Here is a 23,719-nt window from a genome sequence, read left to right on the forward strand (position 1 = left end):
TTGGATTCTTTTTTCTTTTTGCTGTTCTGATTGGGTGTGTTTTCCTTCCTTATATTCCAATTCAATGGGTTGCTTCTTGGTTTCACCTACTCTACTATTGATTCCCTTTAAATTACTCTTTATTTCAGTTAGTGTATCCTTGATTTTTGACTCGTCATTTATTATTTTTATTATGCTCTTGAGAGCCTCACTAAGTTCCTTGAAATTCTAAGTTCATTGAACGTCCTTATAAGCAGTCTTTTGAACTCTGCGTCTGTTAGATTGCTTATCTCCATTTTGTTTAGTTCTTTTCCTGGAGTTTTGTTTTTTCATGTGGGACATGTTTCTTTGTCTCCTCATTTTGGCTGCCTCCCTGTGTTTGTTTCTATATATTAGGTAGAGTTGCTATGTCTCCTAGACTTCCCAGGGTGGCCTGGTGTAGTAGGTGTCCCATAGGGTCCAGTGGCACAGCCTCTTGATCATCCAGCTGGGCCCTTGAGGTGCACCCCTTGTGTGGACTTTACACTCTTCTGTTGTAATTGAATGTTGATTGCTGCTGGCAAGTCAATGGGAGGGTTTTACTCAGGCTGATCAGCTGCAAGAACTGGCTGTGCCCACTAACCACTGACCTCTGACTACCTTGGAGGATCAGCTGTGCAGGGGCCCACCACACAGAGCAAGGCTTACTTCAGCAGGGCTCTGATACCCACTGAATCCATTCCTTGAGTGTGTCACTTGTGGAGGTGGTTGGGTGTTGGTGCTTCGACATGGTCTGAAGCTGTCCATGCTGATTCAACACCCCAGCTGGGTGTGCTGGCTCTGGGGCAAGGCCAGCCACTGCTTGTGTTCTACCCAGAGCCACCAGGCATAAGCTACAAAGTGATCTGCAGATGGCTGCTTCTTGTGCTGGGTTTGAGGTGCCCAGGCAAAGACAAGCTGTGAATCAAGGCTGGCTGCTTCTAGTGCCAGGCCTGGGGCCACTTAGTGAGAGGTATGCTTGTTTGAGAGAATTTAGGAAAATCTGGAGCAGGAGCCAAAACAGGCCAATCCTATGGTAAAACCACTGGAAACAGCTTGGATGGGCCTAAAAGTTGGGTGGGGCAGGGCCTCAGGGAATCTCAAGTGACTCTTTTCTAATCAAAGATGATCTGTTCCTGGTGACTTGATGTGATTACCTTGTCAGAAATAATTGGTAGTTTCTCTTTTAAAAGAAAGTTTTAAGACATGCCTCTCCGGAACCCTAGTATACATTAATAGAATTATATATGAAACAGAAGTAGTGCCCGGCCGGTGTCGCTCAGTGGTTGAGCGTCGACCCATGCACCAAGAGGTCGCCGGTTTGACTCCTGGTCAGGGCACATGCCCAGGTTGTGGGCCAAATCCCCAGTGGGGGGCATGCAAGAGGTGGCCAATCGATGTTCTCTCTCATCGATGTTTCTTTCTCTCCCTCTCCCTTCCTCTCTCTCTAAAATCAATAAAGAAAAAAACAAACAAAAACGAAACAGAAGTAGTGCAAAGGAGGGACGTCATTAACTTGGCAGGAGATGAGGGATAGGGGAAGTGGTCAGAAAAGAGTTTGGAGCCCTGACCGGTTTGGCTCAGCGGTTAGAGCGTCGGCCTGCGGTCCTGAGAGACCGGGGTTCGGTTCCCGCTAAGGGCGCGTACCTCGGTTGCAGTTTGTCCCCGGTCCTGGTCGGTTGTGCGGGTGGCAGCCACTCGATGTGTTCCTTTCACATCAATATTTCTCTCTCTGTCTCTGTTCCTCTCTCTCCCTCCCACTCTACCTGAACAAAAAATGGAAAAATGTCCTCGGGTGAGGATAAAAAAAAAAAAAAGAAAAGAAAAGAAAAGAGCTTGGAGTAGAGACCATCAGTGCCTCCTTTCAAAGGATAAACTGATTTTGGGGTGAGGATGTTAGGGCAGGAAGAGAATGGATTTCAGGTGGGAGGATGAGCATAGTCAAGGGAAGACAACAGAGGGGAATAGCAAGCAGTGTGCTTTTGTTTCCTGGGGCAGAGGTAAATACAGCTATGGGAGGGAAGTCGTGCCAAGATGGGAACCCGAAGAGGTAGGCAGAGTTCAAGTCATAACCACCTTTGCGTAAGTTGCTAAGGATCCTGGAGTGGATCTTGGAGTTGATGAGGTACAAGTGAGGAATTTATTCATTTGCATCTCATTATCTTCCCTAAAAAACACCCACCACTTCACTGCTCCTGACCTCAGGTAAATATTATTATTCTTTCAGGCACTCCACCAGAAAGTCTCAGAGTCCATTTAAAATTTTTCTTCCCATTAAATAACAATCTCACCCTCCCATCTAATTTGAATCCCAAATCCCTTCTTCTTGTTTGCTCTGTTGCCCTGATTTAGAAGCTCACAACCTGTTAACCTACTTCAAGAATGTTCTAACTGGTCTTTCCACTTGATATTTCCTCCTTCCATCCGTTCTACACGCTGCCACTAGAATGGTCTTCTTTACATAAAAGCCGAGGTTACTACTCATCCTCAAAACGGAATTAAACATTACAAGATTACCTCCATAAAACACTGACCTCCAGTAAACATTTCAACCTTTTCTCCCATTTCACAACTTTCCTTAAACTTCCATCCATACCACATATTTGCTCTTTTTTTTTTTTCTTCTAAAGCCCTTTTCTTCCACCTATTTTTCAAGGCATGGCCCAAATCACATCAGCTGCATAAAAAAAACACCCCCAGCCCTGGCCGCTTGCTCAGTGGTTAGAGCATCGGCCCACAGACCAAAGTGTCCTGGGTTCGGTTCCCGCTAGGGGCGCGTGCCTTGGTTGCGGTTTGTCCCTGGCCCTGGTTGGGTTGTGCGGGAGGCAGCCACTCAATGTGTCCCTTTCACGTCGATGTTTCTCTCTCTCTCTCCCTCCCACTCTGTCCAAACAAAAAATGGAAAAACATCCTCAGGTGAGGATAAAAAAAAAAAATCAGCCTCAAATTTAGTGTCTTAAAACAATGATAAGCATTTATTATCTCCCACAGTTTCCGTGAGTCAGGAATTTAGGAGCAGCTTGGCTGAGCAGCTGGCTCAGGTCTGCCCCCGAGGCTGCCGTCTGAGGCGTGACTGTGGGTGCAGGAGCTGCTTCCAAGGCTGGCAAGCTGGTGGTGGTTCTCGCGGGGGGTCCTCAATTCTTCTCCAGGCTGTTTTCTCAAGAGCAAGCAATCCAAGAGCCCAAGTTGGAAGCCACAAGGCCTTTTATGATCTGGTCTCAGAAGTCACACAGTACTCTTTTGGTCACACAGACCAGCTCTGAGGTGAGAGAGATTACACAAGGACATGAATGCCAGGGAGCAAGGACTACTGGGGGGAGTGTTGGAGGCTGGCTAACACAACCTCTCTTCAAGAGCTTTCTAGATTCCCTAATTCCATATGGCCCTCTTCTCCCTATTCTCTATAGGTTAAATGGTATAAAAATCAGAGTCCCTGGAGATCTTCCGATAAAAATCATATTTTTCTTAATTATTCAGTATTATAAATTTATGAACCAGAAAAATTGCTTTGGTTAGTTATCAAAACATAATGCTGAGGAACCTTGTTCTCTAAAATCCTAGGTTGTTGGGCCCTGGCTGGTTTGGCTCAGCAGTTAGAGCATCAGCCTGTGGTCCAGAGAGACCGGGGTTTGGTTCCCGCTAAGGGCATGTACCTCCTTTGCAGTTTGTCCCCGGCCCTGGTTGGTCGTGTGGGTGGCAGCCACTCCATGTGTCCCTTTCACGTCGATGTTTCGCTCTCTTTCTCTCTCTCTTCCTCTCCCTCCCTCCCACTCTATCTGAACAAAAAATGGAAAATGTCCTCAGGTGAGTGGAAAAAAAAAATCCAAGAGGTTGTCGGAACTTGTTTGGAATTCATATTAGTGAGAACAGAGCAGAACATTACTTTCTTGCCTGGGGGATGTAAAATATCCAAGTCACTTTGACTTAGAAAAGTAGGCTCAATTTACATGCATAGGTTCAGATAAGAGTCTGGGACACAGTATTCTACATTAAACTTAAATTTTTATTTCCAAGGAAATGGAACCCTGAGTCTGCTTGTCAATTGAGGTCTGATATGAACCCATTTACCAACAGATCTGATTAGCTCTGAGTCTATTAAGTACTGTTTTATTTAGATTCTACCTAAATTCTCCCCCTAATTCTATAATGACCCCCATTTCTTCCCATTTTGGAGACATGCCCACAATTCCTCTGCTGTGTGGGGTCCTTTGCTGCAGCCAGTTACTAGACCTAACTTTGTTGGGTTACAGGTTTGTCCCTGGTGGTTTGTATCTGATGGGCTTTATGAACATCTAAAATTATTTGAGCTCATATTAACTAATTTTTTTAGAATTGTCCATGCTTCTTGAACAAGGGTACCATTTAGAATATCTTGCCCAATGAATCATTTTTTATCTTTCCTTGCAGCTATAGTCTACTTCCTAAATATGTCTTTCCTCTGAAATATAATCTATTTCCTAAACAGACTACATTTTGGACTAACATTGCATGCTGTTCTTTCACTGCTACAAACTCCAAAATGATTCAATCACCTTCTCCCAAGGTTCCTAACACTTTTATATAACTAAGCAATTTATTAACGAATTTGTAATTTTCTCTCTTGTTCTTCTGAGCAACTTCTCTGGTCTTTAGGATTCAGCTACAAAACCATCTTCTCTGTCAAGCCTTAATAGAAAGCTCTAGATTTAGAAAAACTAACCATTTCCTCTTTTTCATCATGCCTTCTTCATACCTTTAATCTGGCATTTATGAGTTATTCCCCCCACCCATGTTTTTCATCTCCACTAGCCTCTAGAGAACAGGGATTATAATCTGTTGTGCCTGGCATATCTAATACCACCTAATTGTTAAATGAGGTAATGTAATGTCTACATGGTAAACAGAGAATTAGACTGTTGAACACCCCTACACACACACACACACACACACATGCACACACCATTACTAAGTCTGGTCCTTGTGATTCTTGTCATCTGTTTTAAGCAACTACCAATTTGTACTGAAGCCACCGTTTGGTGGGCTACTTTAACGTGTGTATATTATGCAACGTTTTATGCACTCATTTTCTGCTTTTCTCCAGTCTCCTCAACTGAAGACAGGAACTAAGTTACTATACATATGCCAGTCAAAATGCTAGGAAGAACGATTTCTGCACCATGAAGGCCAGGCGGGAGAGGAATGCTGTAATCTGTAATGCTCTTCAGATCCTCGGAGTAAGGCCAGTTTAACACAACGCACGATTGTTACATCGGAATGTTTCTTTGCAAGGCACAGTGTTTCTCAAACTTTGTGTTTGATCAGACCCACATAAAGAAATACATTTTTTACACTACTCACGACACATAGCTAGAAAAGACTGGAAGAAAAACAACGCCTTTATACGTGAAGCATTCTTAGATTTTATATCGTGCTCTCTTCTTCCCGATTACATGAACAAACAATAAAGTGGTGGTCTCGACCCACTAAACTGATTTCACAATCCCCTCGAAATTATAACCCAGGGTTTGGAAAACAGGCTTGGAAAAAGGTTTTCGATTTGTAGTCACTCTTCTCACACCTCCCTCCACTTCTCCGTGTTCCCGACCCTGGTTGCCGTCTGATGACCGAGGCTCGGTCGCGCGGACAGGCTCCGCGACGGGCCACTCCTTTCTGCTACGGCTCCTTTAAGAGGGTGGTAACGGCGTGTCCGGGGGCGGAGTGGCAGGTCCCAGGAATTCCCGGCGCAGGCCTTGCCCGCTTTTCCAGTTCTTGTGAAAGCCTGGGTATGCGTGTGTGGAAGCGGGCGTAGCGGGCAGGCAGGGGTAACGACCAGGCCTCGGCGAAGTGAGGAGGCACCGAGCGAAACTCCATAGTTTCTCCGCGCCCCCGAGTTCCGGCGACTCTGCGGGGGTCCGCGCGTGCGCAGAGCGCGCCCGGGACAGTTCCGGCCTCCGCGGTGCCCGCCCGAGCTCCGCCAAGCCCGGTGCGCGGTGGGCTCGGGCGCGCACCAGGGGGCGGCCCTGCGCGGCTGGCACCGCCCGCCCTGCCCTGTGCTCCGCCCCTCCCAGTCTCCTCCGCGCTTCCTGCACTTCGGCAATCACCTCCGCGTCCCCTGCCTTCTCGCTCGCTCCGGTGGTGCCATGGCGGCCTTCAGCAAGTACCTGACGGCGCGAAACTCCTCGCTGGCGGGGGCCGCGTTCCTGCTGCTCTGCCTGCTCCACAAGCGGCGCCGCGCCCTCGGCCTGCAGGGGTAAGAAGGCCCGGGGCCGCGCCGCTTTCCCGGACCCGCGCGGGCACTCCTCGCGCGCTCTCCCGCCCGGCCAGGCGGCGCACAGACTGGTCCCTTTGCCCCGCGGGGTCAGAGAGAGCGCTGGCGGCGGCTGCTGCCAGGCTCCAATGTCAGTGTGCCCGAGACGCCGGCGTCCTCCGTGCGCCCTGCGCCCCCGCCGCCGGCGGGACCGGGCCCCTTACTCGCCCCGGGGGTGTGTATATTGTCCGCCCGCCAGCAATCAGTGTCCCTGTCCCGAGGCGCTCGCTCTCCACTGCCCCCAGACCACCCTCTTTCTGCTATCAACTTTCTGGGTGTGTTCTAGTTTTGCCATCTCATCTCCTGCCACACGGTGGATATGCTTTGTGGACGTGTGTGTGTTTGGGGACAGGGATTGACACCAGGCTGTGGACGCGGTTTGACACAACTCCCTCGTCGTAGCTGTTGAAAGTTGGGGGATGGTTCACGTCAACTGTCCTGGATCCACTGGGCAGAATTGCTTTCTACAGTGCTGTCGCCTTGGAGTTGGTCAGTGAATGCTCTGGCGTTTAACCCGGAAAGCAAGGTTCCCTCCTTTGGCTCTGCCGGTGTAAGTGTGTTTTAGGTGAGGATCAAGATCCCTTTTAAGGAATAATTCTCACCCGAGGATACGGTTTTATTGGGTTTTGGAGAAAGAAGAAGGAAGAGAGAAAGAAAGAAACACATTTCAATGTGAGAGAAGCACACAGGTTACTTCCCGCATCGAACCCACAACCTAGGTATGTGCCCTGACCGAGAATGGAACCCTCAACTTTTGGTTTAGGGAACAGCGCTCCAACCAACTGAGCCACCTCGCCAGGGCAAGATCCTTTTTGAGTATACTCCACTGCTTTCTCCTTGAGAGAGTTTTACTGTTTAGGTTTAATTTGAGGAGATTGTAAGATTAGAGGAAGGCAGAGAAATGAGTTACTGTTTTGGGATTACAGATACAATTTTTTATTTTCTGGGAGACACCTGCTTTCAGCAAATGAATGGAATTACTTCCCAAGCATTCTTGCCAGTGATTGGATATTTCATATTATATTGATATACTGCTGTAATATACTTTATTTTATTTCTCTCTCTGGGCAGGTATTGTTGCCTTCTGTTTTTTTGGTTTGCCTAAAATATCTGATTAGTAGTAGACTTCGGACTAAAACACTGACCAGTGGCCTTCCTTTCCATGAAGCTCCTACTAATTTCCTGTCTTCTTTATCTTACTAACGTCCAAAGCAATGGTCTTGTTTTACATTCCTAAATCCGCTTAACAAAGTTGAAAATGATTTTCTTATTTAGCTAAAAGAGTACTCTACCTTTTCACTTCTATTTAGCTTGCTTTTACAAGGATTAATTCTGAGAGGTATAAGCAGTTTTTTTTCCTTAAGGGATTGTGTGCTTTCAGAGCCTCCAGTTGCAAAGAGAAGTTATTTGTTGTCTGAGAATATGCCTATAGAAAATGCTGAATGCTCCCAGCTGGTGTGGCTCAGTGGTTGTGTCGACCCGTCCACCAAGAGGTTGCGGGTTCGATTCTTGGTCACAGCACATGCCCAGGTTGTGGGCCCAATCCCCAGTGGGGGGGCATGCCGATCGGTGTTCTCTCCCATTGATGTTTCTATCGCTCCTTGCCTCTCCCTTCCTTTCTCTCTAAAATCAATAAAGAAAAAAATTTTTAAAAAAAGTTAAATGCTGTAAAATAACTCTGAATTACAGTTTTTCAGAGAAGTGTTTCAATGCATGGAACAGGTGTTTTATATAAACCCTTAAAGCTCTGGCTTGCTTTTATGATTTAAAAAATATTTTCTTTATTGGAGTATTACATATAGAAAAATACACATATCATAAGTGCAGAGCTTGAAAAATTTTCACAGAGAACTCACTTGTGTACTAAGCACTTAGATCTGCACCCACATAAGAATATTGTCAGCATCCCAGAAACTCTTCATATACCTTCTAGTCACAACCAAGGTAGCTACTGATTTATAAGACCATAGATTATTGAATAAAGGAAGTTTTAAACATAATCTATGGGGAAATAATAGCCACATAGCAAAACAATATCACAGGATCTGTCTTACTAAATATTTTAAATGTTTATTCACTGTATAAAATGCTTTAAAATCTCTTTTCAGAAACTGTTTTGTGGGAGGAGAATGCAGATTATTAGCTGTTAAATTTAATTTTTAAGTTACTGAGATAAAAAGATTGAATTATTTTAAACCTATTAAGAATGGTATTGAGCCTATCTTTGTAGATGTACTTCCAGAACCTTATGAATATCTTCTTAGTTGCTATTTTTGGCATCGCAGTTTGAAGATTACAAAATTCTAACTTTAAATTGTACTGACTTTGCCTGCCAATGTGGCTAGGTGGTTGAATATGTATACCCATGCACCGAGACGTTCCTGGTCTAGGGTTTTGGGCTCCATCCTCAGCCTGGGGGGGGTGAGTTGTGTGGTAGGAGGCAGCCATCCATGTTGATGTCTCTCTCTCATCTATGTTTCTTTCTCTCTCTCTCTCTCTCTCTCTCTCTCTGAAAATCAATAAAAAAACATTAAAAAAATTGTACGGGCTTTTTGGGTGTATTTGGCAACAGGGTTAATTAATTTTACTATCTGGTGCTTCATTAAGGAACTTGTGGCTTCTCAGCTTTTTTTTTTTTGTTGTCTATGCTATCAACAGTAGATTTGCCTTAGAAGATATTTCTTAGAATCAGATAGGCAGCCCTGGCCTGTTTGGCCCAATGGTTAGAGTGTCAACCTGTGGTCCAGAGAGACCTGGGTTGGGTTCCCGCTAAGGGCATGTACCTCGGTTGCAGTTTGTCCCCCGCCCTGGTTGGGTTGTGTGGGTGGCAACCACTCGATGTGTCCCTTTCAAATCAATGTTTCTCTCCCTTTCTCTCTCTCCCATTCTATCTGAACAAAAACTGGAAAAATGCCCACGGGTGAGGATTAAAAAAAAAAAAGAATCTGATGGGCAGTAGAGCCAGTAAAACCACTTTAAAAGTTACAATGTCACATTATTCCAAACATTAAGAGAAGGGGTAATTTAATGTTCTGAGTTACTTTTTAGTTTTGTTTTTTTAGTGCAGGTTTTTTTCCCACCCAATTAAATTTATATATATATACACACACATATATACACACACACACACACACACAGAAATACATATATACTTATATATATGTATACACATACATATACACACACACAACTTTTTTTAATCCTCATTTGAGGATATTTTTTACATTAATCTTCAGATGGAGCTGGAGGGAGAGAAGGAGAGAGGTAGGGAAGGAGAGAGGTAGGGAAGGAGAGAGAGAGAGAAACATTGATGTGAGAAAGACACATAGATTGGTTGCCACTCGCGCAACCACAACCGGGGCCGGAGTGAACTGCAAACCGAGGTACATGACCTTGACTGGAATCGAACTGGGACTCTTTGGTCCGTGGGTGATACTTTTACTGCTGAGCCATACCAGCCAGGGCCACATATGACTTTTTATTATGGAAATTTTCACACATTACTTTTTTAAAAAGTAGATGCAGAATAATGTAATGAAGCCCTAGACACTTTACCCAAGGAGTACCGTGAATATTCTGCAAGTCTTGTTTCAGCTATAGCTTCTTACTTCCCACTCCTTTTTTTGCAGGCTTTTAGGTAAAATTTGTATATATTGAACTGCACAGACCTTAGTTATATATTTTAAATAAATGGGTACAACAGTGTAGCACACACCGATCATAAATTAGAACATTATCATTTTCCCAGAAAGATCCCTTGTATTCATTCCCTGCTGTCACTATACTAACTTTTTTCACCTTAGTTTTGCCTAATTATGCATCTTATTTTGTTCCTCATATATGGGGAATAGTAGATTATTTTTACTCATGGATAAAGGACACCATGTATTCAGTTCAAAGACATCTGTTTCAGAATGTTGTATTTCTATGCTTGGTGCTATGAGACGAAGAGGGGTATGTGTGTGTGTATTACACAAACATTAAAAAAATATGTAACATTTTTTTCTCAGGGAGCTTATGTACTTGTTAGGGAGAAGAAATTTAAATGTAAATTAGGTAAAATGTAAGGTGATGACACAATGCAGTGCAGACGGATATTCCTTAGAAGTTCTGAGAAAGGAAAGATTAATGTGTTTGGGGAGAGTTAGGGAAGACTATGAGGGATGTGAGCTAAGCTTAAAAGGGGGTAGGAATGGATAACTGGAGATAAATTGAATCTTATAGCAGCCTTTATCAGATTTTTGTTGTATTTTTTGATAGGAAAGAGAAAAAGTTTTGTGGTGCCCTTTCAATCAATTTTCCACTTTTTAAGAAATACAAATAAGATCATGTTATTTTTTAAAATTTATATCGTTCAACTATTCTGAAATACAAAGTTCTTAGCATGGAAAAATGGTGTTCATGTTGTGGTACTTTACTGCTTCTACTCATTCAGCCATATGGGATCAATAATCTCTGACTATGGCAGACTCTACCTGGTTTTGTAGTCTGATGGTAATCACTTTCATCCCCAGGTCTTCTGTTCACCCGCAGATGATTCTCTTCCTTTCAGACTCAGTTCAGATAACACTTTCTCTTAGGTGTTTTCTCTCTTTTCCTAATTTCCAAAACTGATTGGAAATCATCTGCCCTCAGCTCTCAGAATACGTTAAGCATCCCTCTAGTAGTTACCACTTGGTATTGTATTAGGTCATTTTCTTGGCTCTGCCTACATAATACTCTGAATTTCCTGAGAGCATGGACTGAGTCATCTTTGAATTCCTAGTTTGCACATGTCATTGATGGACAATAAGTGTTTATAGGGTGCACGAATGATGTAGGATAGTTGAAGAACTTGTAATGGTAATTGTTTGACAGGCATTCGGAGATGTGGGACCAGTACAAACATGAGTAGACAACATCTTCACAGAAGTGACTGATAGTTGTGTACCTGGGGAAATGTAACATGAGCTGGGTAATGGGAAATCAGTGGACCAATTTTAGAAGGCAGGGAAAGGACCAATCTACATTGCCAAAGTATTTCATGATCTTAAAAAACAAAAACAAAACCAAAAACAGAACAAAGCAGTTCTTTTCCTTCTTATGAATGCTTGTCTAAGGTCAGATTTCTTGTCCTGGATTTCTGAGCCTTCCTCCATCTGATCTCACTTACCTGGCTAATCTTACATGCCACTGCCTGCCAGTGGGTAGTCTCTGTTCCACATAGGCCAGTTTCTGCAATTTTCTCTGAACAGGCCACACTCATTCCTGACTTTATTCATGATACTAGCCATAATCTCTCATACCTGGCATATCTCTCCTTTTATCCTCTGCTCTTCAACTCTTATCCTTTAAGGGTTAGTCAGGGTCACCCCTTCCATGAAGTATTATTTAACAACTTGATATCAATGATGATCACCACCTTTTTAACCTTCTGAAGCATGAATTTAGGTACCTTTCTTGTTTTATCTATTAATTTTTTGACTGGGTGTGATCTAGCTGTCAGTTATCAGGGTGTAGCCAAGTCCACCAGCTCATGGTATCCTTCATCCTTTCAGAGCTCCAATCTATAAATGATGGGAATGCAGTCTCCTTCCCCACATATCTTGGAGGCTTTTCAGGGAGCTTGCATTTCTCTTAGACATGCCTACTTCGCTACTTTGCTCCTGCTCTGTTTTAGATCCCACTTATATCTTGTCTTTTGAGCCTGTCTTTTTGGTATCTGCCTTCATTCCTTGAGCATCAGCCACAAAATAGCTATATATAGTAGAGTTTTATTGAAACTTTGGAAGTAGTGGCAGGGATTTTTTTTTTTTTCTCTTTATTGATTCTAGAGAGAGAGGAAGAGAGAGAGGGGGAAACATCGATGTGAAAGAGACACATCGAGTGGCTGCCACCCGCACAACCAACCAGGACCGGGGACAAACTGCAACCGAGGTACGTGCCCTTAGCGGGAACCGAACCCGGGTCTCTCAGGACCGCAGGCAGACGCTCCAACCGCTGAGCCAAACTGGCCAGGGCTCTCTTTATTGATTTTAGAGAGAGAGGAAGGGAGAGGGAGAGAGAGATAGAAACATCGATGAGAGAGAACATCAATCAACTGTCTCCTGCATGCCCCCCACTGGGGATTTGGTCCACAACCTGGGCATGTGCCCTGACCGCGAATTGAACCGAGGACCTCTTGGTGTGTGGGTTTATGCTCAACCACTGAGCTACATCGGCTGGGCGGTAGCAGGGATTTTTATCAGCATAGTAAACAGCTTAAAATGGAGACATTCTTTTATTTTCAGTTCTTTAGACATTCCCACTGTTGGAAATTTGTTGACTGTTTTCCCCTGAGCCTCAGCCCTGTGGCCTGTTGCTGGGTGTTTTCTATACTCCTTGATGTTCTTATATTTCTAGCTTCTACCCCATGCACTTTCTCCCCACTGACCTCTCTACACCTTTCCTGAATACTTTCCCTTCCTGAGATCTCCTTTCAAATCAAGCTCTGGAAGGGGCTGGTTTCACTTTTCTCAGTTTCACGGGCCCACTGAGTGTTTTGTAGAGTACATGCATGAATCAAGTGAGGGCTATGGCTGCATGAGACCCTTATGATGAACTGAGAGTAAGTCTTATTGAGGCAGGCCGTTGCCCCATTTGGATCCTCAGAATAAAAAGGAGATGCTTAAGCAGCCTTTAAAGCTTTTTAAGAAGGCTTTAAAGGATTTCCCAGGAAAAGCTACTGTGTACTGAAACCAGCAGAAGCAGTGTTCTCAGAACTGTGCCACTGTGTGTGGTCTGCTGGTGTGGGGAAGTGGATATAGACTGTTCAATTAATCACAGTTCTCAGTTTGAGGCACATTAGCATCATTGACCAGACATTCTGTTTCATCGCTTTTGCACATGCTGTTCCTGTGTCTGGAATGCTCTTTGCCCAGATATCCATACTGCTTACTCCCTCCCCCATTTAAGTCTTTTATTAGACATCTCACAGTAAGACCTTCCATTACTATTCAGTTTAAAATAGCATCCTCCACACACATACTCTGCCCACTTTCCTGGCTTTACTTTTCTCCTGAGCATGTCTTACTATCAAATACGCTATTTATTTTACATATTTATCTTGTTTTTGTATGTCTCTGCTAGAATGTAAGTTTAATGAGGGCAGTAATTTTTGTGTGTTTTTAAAAAAGTTTTTTTTGTTTTTATTGATTTTTAGAGAGAGGGGAAGGAAGAGGGAGGTAGAAACATCGATGAGAGACACATCGATTGGCTGCCTCCTGCACATCCCAATGGGTATTGAGCCCAGAACCCAGACACATGCCTTGACCGGCAAGTTCTTGATCCATGGGTCGATTGTTCGTTGGTATTGCTCCATTGGCTAAAACTATGACTGACATATAGTAAGTTCTCAAAAAATGTTTGCTGAATGACTTTAAAAAAAAATATTTTTTCTTTATTGATTTTTAGAGAGAGAGGAAGGGAGAGGGAGAGCTAGAAACATCAGTGAGAGAGAACATTGATTGGCCGCCTTCTGCATGCCCTCCACTGGGGATTGGGCCTGTAGCCTGGGCATGTGCCCTGACTGAAAATTGAACCGGGGACCTCTTGGTGCATGGGCCCACTCTCAACCAGTGAGCCACACTGGCTGGGCTGCTGAATGACTTTTACTTTTTTTTTATTTTTTATCCTCACCCGAGGACATTTTTCCATTTTTTTTGTTCAGGTAGAGTGGGAGGGAGAGAGAGGAACAGAGAGAGAGAGAGAAACATTGATGTGAAAGGAACACATCGAGTGGCTGCCACCCGCACGACCGACCAGGGCCGGGGACAAACTGCAACCGAGGTACGCGCCCTTAGCGGGAACCGAACCCGGGTCTCTCAGGACCGCAGGCCGACGCTCTAACCACTGAGCCAAACTGGCCAGGGCTGACTTTTACTTTTAACTATGAGATGTTCATGTCTTAGGGCTATGGTTACTGTTGTTTTAAATAACAAGTTTAAAAAAAAAATGTTGTCTCCTTAAGCATATATGAGCTCTTTAGGAGCTGAGCCCCTCTTATATGCATGGGTAAAGCAAGACTTAAAAATTTATAAAAATGTTAGCATTATATTTTTACTTGCTTTGACAGTAAATAATAGAGTGGAAACATCAAAGACAGTTAAAAAATTAAAAATCCTCTATAATGTCAATACCATAATACATATTGTTTTATTTTTATTACTTTTATTTTTTATTTATATGGATATACTTTTACATGGTTATAATAATACTTTGCTATTTTTATTTAAAGTATAGACATCTTCCCTGTGTTTCTATATGAACTTCAGAAATATACTTTTATTTTTTTATTTTATCCTTACCCGAGGACATTTTTGCATTCATCTTCAGATAGAGCTGGATGGAGAGAGAGAAACATTGATGTGAGAGAGACACATCGAAGGGTTGCCACCCACATGACCCCAACCGGGGCCAAGGACAAACTGCAACCAAGGTATGTGCCCTTAGTGGGAACCGAACCCAGGACTCTCTGGTCCTCAGGCCGACACTCTAACTGCTGAGCCAAACCAGCCAGGGCAAAAATATACTTTTAATGAAATACATAAATACTCCTTTGTGCGACTATGTAATAATTTATTTTACTCTTTGGTGTAGAGCATCTAGATTGTTTCTGTCATTTTTATAATTAATTCTATATATTTTTGCAAATGAATATTTCTGTCTTTGCTGAATTATTTCTTTGGAATAAGTTGCCAGAAATAAGATTAATGAATGGAAGGTTATGAACTTCTCTTAGGGTTTGTGGAAAGTGTGTGAACATTTTGAGCTACACAAATTACACTTATTACTTTTCAAGAGTAGTGCCTTAGAATACTATGAATGAATAGTAATTTAATTCTCTAATCATCATTAAGATAGGTTTTAATTTTTTGACTAATGTAGTGGTGTGAAATATTGCAAGATTATTTGCAACAATGCACACTTTTATTTGCAGCAACTTGATCTTTATTATGGAGGCAGCTTGGCATAGTATAAAATATAGTCTTTGGAGTTAGATATGTGTTCATGTTTTTATTCAGCTATTTACTGGAGCTGTGACCTTGGTCAGTTTACTTAATAACTTCTTTGAACTTCAGTTTTCTTATCTGTAGAACAGGGTTGATAGCAGATATTAAAGTTAGTAGTTGTGAGGATTTAACGAGAAAATGTCTTAACTCAGTAACTGGAACAAAGCTTAATATATAAAAGATAGCTTTAGATTTCTCTGTGCTTGCTAAAGGAAAACTAAAAGTGTTGCAGGAGAAATCAGTGGGCCAAATTTCTCTGTTGCTAGTGGGAATGGGGTTCTTGTGATATCTTCAGAAAAGGAGTTTTCTAAGACTTGCACTGGAGAATGAATGTTTTTTATTTGCGTGAAATTATATTTCTTGGGTTCCAAAGTCCCAGTTTCCTTAACCCAGTCCTGAAAAAGGGGTTGCTAGGGGTTCAGCAGAGCTAGAAGCAGGGCCAGTGTCCAAAGTTTCTGTTCCATGATGAAACTAGGTCCGGCAGAATGTCAGGCAAGATTCAGTCCATCTGTCCATTGTGTAAAGTCCACATGGCATTGGGCCTCCTGGGTGAATACAGGGGAATGCTCCCCCTGTACCGGAGTCCCAAGAGTGCCAAGAGAACCAAGAGGCAAGAGCAGGAACTTTGGGAGTTTAAATGTTCAAGTTTCCTGCCCTTGCAGTGGCCATGCCTATTCTGGCCACTGACTTGTTCCTGGGTGTGACTGACAGGTGAGTGTCTTCCCAGGTCACCCACACCTTACTGGGCATGTGCCTAAACTGCGTATGTCCAGTCTCTTCCCCACTGTTCTGTGAGGAACAGACTTGGAGAATGTTAACTGCAGCTTTCTGGGAAAGCTGTATCAATGCATGCCTAGATAATCTTGTTTCCCTTTGCTCCTTTCCTTATAAGTAATAACCAGATTATTATAACGGTATCAAAAGAACAGCAAAACTTCTCCTTGTTAGGTTTCAGAAAACTATTGAGCCTTTCTAAAAATTTCCTCAAATGCACCCATGAAAATCTCTCTACAGAAGCCTTTTTGAATTGACAGAATCATTTACTTTTAGGACTGGATAGTATTTAAGTTACTTTTATGTGACATGGTTTCAGGCCTCTGTATTTCAGTTGCTGCTTCCTGAATATAATATTCTTTCTTTCTCCACCTCTTAAAGAGGAGGTCAGAAACTAAATTCATTTTTCTAAGTGTGGTCTGACTGACAGAGTAGAACCTGCTTTGTAGATCCTAAACTTTTGTTAGAATAGGTGAGGTTACCTTAATTTTCATGACAAACAATATTTTTCACTCAACATTTAGCTTACACAATTGTTTTCCCTTCTTTTCCCCTCTTCAGTTTTTGCATTTGATTTTTTTCTTAAACCTGGGTGCAAGTATTTATTACACTTATCTTTGGGCACATCACTTCCTCACTCTAATTTTTTTTTGATTCTGCACATTTAATTAGTATTCCTTCTGTTTTTTTTTTTTTTTTTTACCCAATAAATTAAGTATAAAACCACTATAATGTCTGTTAAGTAACATCCTCTGGGTATTGTATTGGTTCTCGTCTTTAACCTACCTTGCACCTTTCCACACCTTTCCTTTTGTTAATAACCTGGCACTCTGACAACAGGGCAAGGCATCTAATCCATATTGGGCCTCATTCCGAGTCTTCCTTTGGGATGTTTCTGCTGGATTCTTTATGGAAGTAAGAGTTGTTTTTTTTCTGGTCATGGAGCTGTGAATATGAGACCCTAGAGCTGAACGTTGGCATTGGTCTCTTTTACATGGAAAAGGTGGAGAATCCCTGATTGGTCCATCATCAAGTGCTTTGTAGCATGATAAACTAAGTTTACGGAATTCTCGTGACTTCCTTCAGAGAAGAGAATGAGTTTGATCTGACATGACTTTTTGGTGAATTCATTCTTGCTCCTAGAATTTACCACTTTCTTCTAAGTAGCTATGTCATGCTATCAATTTAGATAAATAAGTTGTAATTTTTTTCTAGGATTAATATCAAACTCACCCATGACCTGATGAATAAAATACACATAAGCTTTTGCAGTAAAGTATAAGCTGAAATTATGAAGAAGAAAGACAGGCTCTTTGTAGCTTTCTTTAGAATTATATATGCCGAATTAAGTTTTATGCAAACTGGGGACTGTATTTCTCTATTGTTATTTCTTTTGGCATTATTATTATTATTATTATTTTTATCCTCACCTGAGGACATTTTTTCATTTTTTTGTTCAGATAGAGTGGGAGGGAGAGAGAGGAAGAGAGAGAGAGCGAGAGAGAAACATCAATGTGAAAGGGACACATCAAGTGGCTGCCTACCGCACGACCCAGCCAGGGCCGGGGACAAACTGTAACCGAGGTACGTGCTCTTAGCGGGAATTGAACCTGGGTCTCTTTGGACTGCAGGCCAGTGCTCTAACCGCTGAGCCAAACTGGCCAGGGCTATTATTATTTTTTATTAATTTATTTTTGTTACAGATGTTCCCGTCCTCCCCACTGACACCCACCTCTCGATCTGCCCCCCCCCCCCCCACTGCCGGCATTGTTGTCTATGTCCATTGGTTACACATACATTAGAATTACTTTTTATGGAGCATTAGAGTTGTTTAAAAATGTCATTTGTAATCATTTCTACAAAAAAAATTAGGCATCGTATCTTTGCTTAAAAACAATGGCTTTCATCATAAAATTATTATATTTTAACGTTAACATTAAAAAAAAATTTTTTTTTTCTTTATAGATATTGGAGAGAGAGAGGAAGGGAGAGGGAGAGAGAGATAGAAACATCAATGAGAGAGAACATTGATTGGCTGCCTCCTGCATGCCCCCATTGGGGATTCAGCCCACAACCTGGGCATGTACCCTGACTAGGAATTGAACCAGTGACCTCTTAATGCATGGGTCAGTGCTCAACCACTGAGCCACACCAACTGGACAATATTGTTATTTTCTGACTGAAATCTCTGACATGACTCGCTTATGGTAAAAGTCTCCAAGTTCTTCAGTGTCATTTATTATAATGATGACCTTGAAATGAAGTCAGTGCCAAGGTTCTTAATAAGACTCTTAAAAATGAGTTTTCAAATGTGAACTGATTTATTTAACTCTCACAATTTAAAAACAAATAGATATCTTTTCTTTTTCCCCCTCATTGTTACCTCCTACCCACCCTGTTCCAGTGCACCCCCTCCTCCCTGGCACCTTCACCGCTTCATACTGTTATCTGTGTCCATTGGTTATGCATATATACATATAAGTTCTTTGGATTATCTCTTCCCTTCCCCCACCCCCCTTCCCTCTGAGGTTTGTCAGCCTGTTCCCTACTTCTATTAAAATTCTGTTTTAAAATTAAATACTTTCATGCTTCATAGTTTTAAAAATTAAATATTTTTGCATTATCAAAGTAAAGACACCCTATAAAAATTGGAATACTAGAAAAAAGTGGGGACAAAACACTTATACTCTGATTATTGTAATATTTCACTGATTCTCAGGTACACCCTTTTCACATTTATATGTCCTTTTTCACATTTTAGCTTCTCTGAAATTAGGATGTAATGTATAGCTGGTGCATTTTAGCTTTGATTAACATGGTATTGGCATATTGTTGCATTTACTTTTTACTATGCATGTTTTTAACTTGCTTGTAAAAATACTGCATGCCAATTTGCATCAAACTCAATCTTCTGACTCCAAATTCAGTGTTATTGTCATTCTTTAGTTATATATTGGAGGTGAACTCAAATTACTGGAAAGGAAGAAATTGAGGTAGAATCAGATCTTTATTCTAGAATAAGGACTGGGGGAAGTAGGTTGGCCTGGGAATCAGTGAACCACTCAAAGAAAGGAACCCCAAAGTCATCCTCTAATGCAGAAAAGGTTGAGTTCCCTGTGTGTTAGATGATGGGTTTTGAATGTTCAGTATAGAGATGAATAAGAGGGCCGATTCTCAATAATTGGGGAATATGATACAAGTTTATACCTTAATTCAATATTTAGTGCTAGGTGCTGAGGACACAATGATGAATAAGATAGGTCTCTTTCCTAGGTGGATCTTGTAGTGGGAGAAGACAGAACCTATTTCATGCTAGTTTTATATTGGGCATTTGGGAAGATTAAGAATTAAATTTGACAAGATTTTTACAGTTGAGAAAATCATAGACCATTGAAACTCACAGACTATATATAAAAAATCCTGTGTTTTAACATTTCACACCACATCTGGTTTAATTAAATCTCCTGGTAATATTTTATTTACAATATGGTTTTCCATTGACCTATGAGTATAGTTTTTTTGCATAAGGAAATTAGACTTAAGGTGTTTTGAACCAGGGTATTAATTTGCTCCCAATAATGCCAAGATTAATTTGCTACCAATAATGTGTTGCTTAGAAAGGAATGGGTGGGAGAAGCAAGTGTAGGACAGAATATATGGTTTGATTCTGTTTTTTTTATTTGTCAGATAATTTCCAATTTAACAATTGGTGGATGAATACATTTCTGTATGTATTTCATCACTAAGTCAACAAAGTAGCTCCTTTCCCTTCCTCCATTGGAGAAAATATCAATGTGGGAGGAAACATAACATTTGTCCAGTACATTGTACTGAATACTTATATATCAAGAGGCTAGGCACTGAGATACCACATTGAATGAACATTATTTCTGACTCAAGTCTGTGGCAATACATAGAAACTGTGTACAACTCAGTATGACTAGACTTGTGTGGTAGGAACAGAAATCTGTGGGAGGAAGCAGTGAATTGGAAATGTTTAATTACTCAGGTTGTGACATGGGAAATTTCACATTTGCACCTGACCTTAAGATAGATAGATGATAGATAGATAGATAGATAGATAGATAGATAGATATAGTGTTTGCTAAGGGATAAAAGACATTCTAGGTAGGGAAAACAGCATGAGCAAAGCCATGGAGTTGCTGGAGTTATGGTTTGAGAAGGGACTGCAAGGTCAGGAAGCTGGAGACAATACTATTAACTCTCTATTGAGCACTTGTTATAGTTTAGGCATTGTTCTAAATAGTTTACATTTATCATTTTACCAATGAGGAATCAAAGAGAGGTAGAAATGGTACCTGAGTCTAAGACTTTTGATGTTTTAAATAGCTATGTGGAAGGTAAAAGACAGAATAGAGTATTTTTATCAAATCCTTCAGATGGACTTAGATTCAAAAGAACAGTCAAGAATTACTCAGGGGTTAAAGTAGTCTTATGTTAAATTCAAAGTGAAGTTAATTGTTAAAATTTAATTGTTGTGAATTAATATTAAAGCATATAGTCATGGTGTAATACTTTTAAGTTTTTTTTCAACCTTTTTATTGTATATAATACCACAAATACAGAAAACTGTGTAAAACACATATATAATTTAATGACTTTTTCTTTTAAACAAAAAACCTTTTTTTGTGATATTAGCAGTTACTGATATTTGATGCCTAGATCAATGAATTTATTAGGCATTATAGAATGGAGATATTTGCATTCTGTTATTTCTTCATTTCTAAGATGGAATGCTTCCTTAAAAAGAAGCTTTTCTTCATCTACTATTTGGTTACCAAATGATACAGTTCAGTTAGGAAAGGCAGGGTAAACATTTGCTTCTTTAACAGTTTTTAAAATAACACATTCGTTTCTTGTTATCCTCTGCCAGTGATCAATGAGTTCTTTTTTTAAAAAATCTTTTATCACTGGAAGTATTGCAGATGTCCCCTCTTTTTTCTCCCATTGACCCCTCCTCCCAGCTCTTACCTCCCTCCTGCCTTCCCTACACTATTGTCTATGTCCATTGGTTATATGCATATATGCATATAAGTTCTTTGGTTTACTCCCCCACCCCCCCCTTGTCAGTCTGTTCCCTACTTCCATGTCTCTGGATCTATTTTGATTGTCAACTTATTTTGTTCATTTTATTCCATAAATAAGTGAACTCATGTGGTACTTTTCTTTCTCTGACTAGATTATTTTGCTTAGTATAATACTCTCCAGGTCCCTACATGTCGCCTCAAAGGGTAAGAGATCTCTCTTTTTTTTTTTTGGTACGTGCCCCTAGCGGGAACCGAACCCGGGAATCTCTGGTCCGCAGGCCAACGCTCCAGCCGCTGAGCCAAATCGACCAGGGCAGAGATCTCTTTCTCTTACAGCTGCATAATGCTCCGTTGTGTAAATGTATCACAGCTTTTTTATCCACATCTCTGCTGATGGACACTTGGGCTGTTTCCAGGTCTTAGCAATTGTAAATAGTGCTGCTATGAACACAGGGGTGCATATATTCTTTCTGATAGGTATTTTAGGCTTTGTAGGATATATTCTGAGAAGTGGAATCACTGGGTCAAATGGCAGTTCCATTTTTAATTTTTTAGGAAATACCATAGTGTTTTCCACAGTGGCTGCACCAGTGTGCATTCCCACCAGCAGTGTACTAGAGTCCCCTTTTCTCCACACCCTTGTCAGCACTTGTTGTTTGATGATTGGTTGATGGCAGCCATCTGGCAGGTGTGAGGTGATACCTCATAGTCGTTTTAATTTGCATCTCTCTGATGATTAGTGACATTGAGCATTTTTTTCATATATCCCTTGGTCATTTTTATGTCCTGTTTGGAGAAGTGCCTGTTTAAGTCCTCTGCTCATTTTATATAAAAATATATTTTTATTAATTTTTTTAGAGGGAGAGGAAGGGAGAGAGAGAAATATTGATGTGAGAGAGAAACATTGATTGGCTGCCTCCTGCACGCCCCCTACTGGGGATTGAGCCCACAACCTGGGCATGTGCCCTGTCCGGGAATTGAACTGGTACCTCTCAGACCATGGGACCACGCTTCATCCACTGAGCCACACGGGCCAGGCTGCCCATTTTTTAATTGGATTGTTTGTCTTCCTTTTGTTGAGCTGTATGAGTATTTTATATATTTTGGATATTAATCTCTTATCTGATGTATCATTGGCAAGTATGTTCTCTCAAGGAATGGGTTCCCTTTTTTTTCTTTCTTTCATTTTTTTTTAAGTGCCCTTGACCAGGAAGTGAACCTGCGACTCTTCAGTCTATGGGCTAATGCTCTAACCACTGAGTCAAACTTGCCAGGGCAGAGTGGGTTCCCTTTTCATTTTTTTAAAAAACTTATCTTTATTGTTGAATGTATTACAGACGTTCCCCCCTTTTTTCTCCCATTGACCCCCCCTTCTGCTTTCCCCATACTATTGTTTGTGTTCATGGGTTATGCATATATGCATAGAAGTTCTTTGGTTTATCTATTCCCGCTCTGCCTCCCCGCTTCCCTTTGGGTTCCTCAGCCTATAGCCAATTTGTACTTCTTAATTCCTTCATCTTTTCCACCCATCCCCCCCAACCCCCACTCATTTGGCAAGCAACAAAAGGTTCTCTCTATTTATGAGTCTGTTTCTGTTCTGCTTGTTCATTTTGTTTGTAGATTCAATTGTTGATAGATATGTATTTATTCCCATTTTATTATTGATATTTTTGTTTTCCTCTCCTTCAGAAAGATCCTTCAACATTTCATATAATACTGGTTTGGTGGTGATGAACTCCTTTTAGCTTTTTCTTGTCTGGGAAACTCTTGATATGTCCATCAATTCTAAATGATAGCTTTGCAGGATAGAGTAATCTTGGTTGTAGGTCGTTGCTTTTCATCACTTTGATTATCTCTTGCCACTCCTTTCTGGCCTGCAAAGTTTCTTTTGAGAAATTGGCTGACAGTCTTACTGGAGCTCCTTTGTAGGTAACTAACTGCTTTCGTCTTGCTGCTTTTAAAATTCTTTCTTTGTCTTTAACCTTTTTGCATTTTGATGATGATGTGTCTTTGTGTGGACCTCTTTGGGTTCATCTTGTTTGGGACTCTGTCCTTCCTGGACTTATATGTCTGTTTTCTTCATCAAGTTAGGGAAGTTTTTTGTTATTATTTTTTCAAATAGGTTTTCAATTTCTTGCTCTCTCTCTTCTCCTGCTGGAACCCCCATGATGCTAATGTTGGTATGCTTGAAGTTGTCCCAGATGCTCCTTACACTGTCCTCATTTTTTAAATTCTTTTTTCTTTTTGCTGTTTTGATTGGGTGTTTTCTGCTTCCTTATATTCCAATTCGATGGTTTGCTTCTTGGCTTACCCTACCCTATTATTGATTTCCTGTAAATTATTCTTTATTTCAGTTAGTGCATCCTTCATTTCTGACTAGTCCTTTTTCATGTTGTTGATGTTCTTACTAAGTTCCTTAGAGTTCTCCTTAAGTTCCTTGAAGGTCCTGTTTCATTTTAATGCTAGTTTATTTTGCCATGCAGAAGCTTTTTCGTTTGATGTAGTCCCATTTGTTAATTTTTCCCTTTGTTTCTCTTGCCCAATGCCATGTATCAGTGAAAATTGTGCTACGTGTGATGTCTGAG

The 23,719-nt window shown here is 41.3% G+C and overlaps 1 protein-coding gene across 1 annotated transcript in view; it reads left to right on the forward strand.

Annotated features, from left to right (window-relative positions):
* The first annotated feature begins 6,064 nt into the window (after window positions 1–6,064).
* ABCD3 (ATP binding cassette subfamily D member 3) overlaps window positions 6,065–23,719 on the forward strand; it is a 94,599-nt gene continuing 76,944 nt past the window's right edge. Inside the window, exon 1 of the mRNA XM_036256156.1 lies at window positions 6,065–6,226. Within this exon, the coding sequence (XP_036112049.1) occupies window positions 6,117–6,226 (110 nt within the window). The 5' untranslated portion in view covers window positions 6,065–6,116. The remainder of the gene's footprint in view (window positions 6,227–23,719) is intronic.

This window comes from Molossus molossus, unplaced genomic scaffold, assembly GCF_014108415.1.
Source record: "Molossus molossus isolate mMolMol1 unplaced genomic scaffold, mMolMol1.p scaffold_m16_p_12, whole genome shotgun sequence".
NCBI classification, from domain to species: domain Eukaryota; kingdom Metazoa; phylum Chordata; class Mammalia; order Chiroptera; family Molossidae; genus Molossus; species Molossus molossus.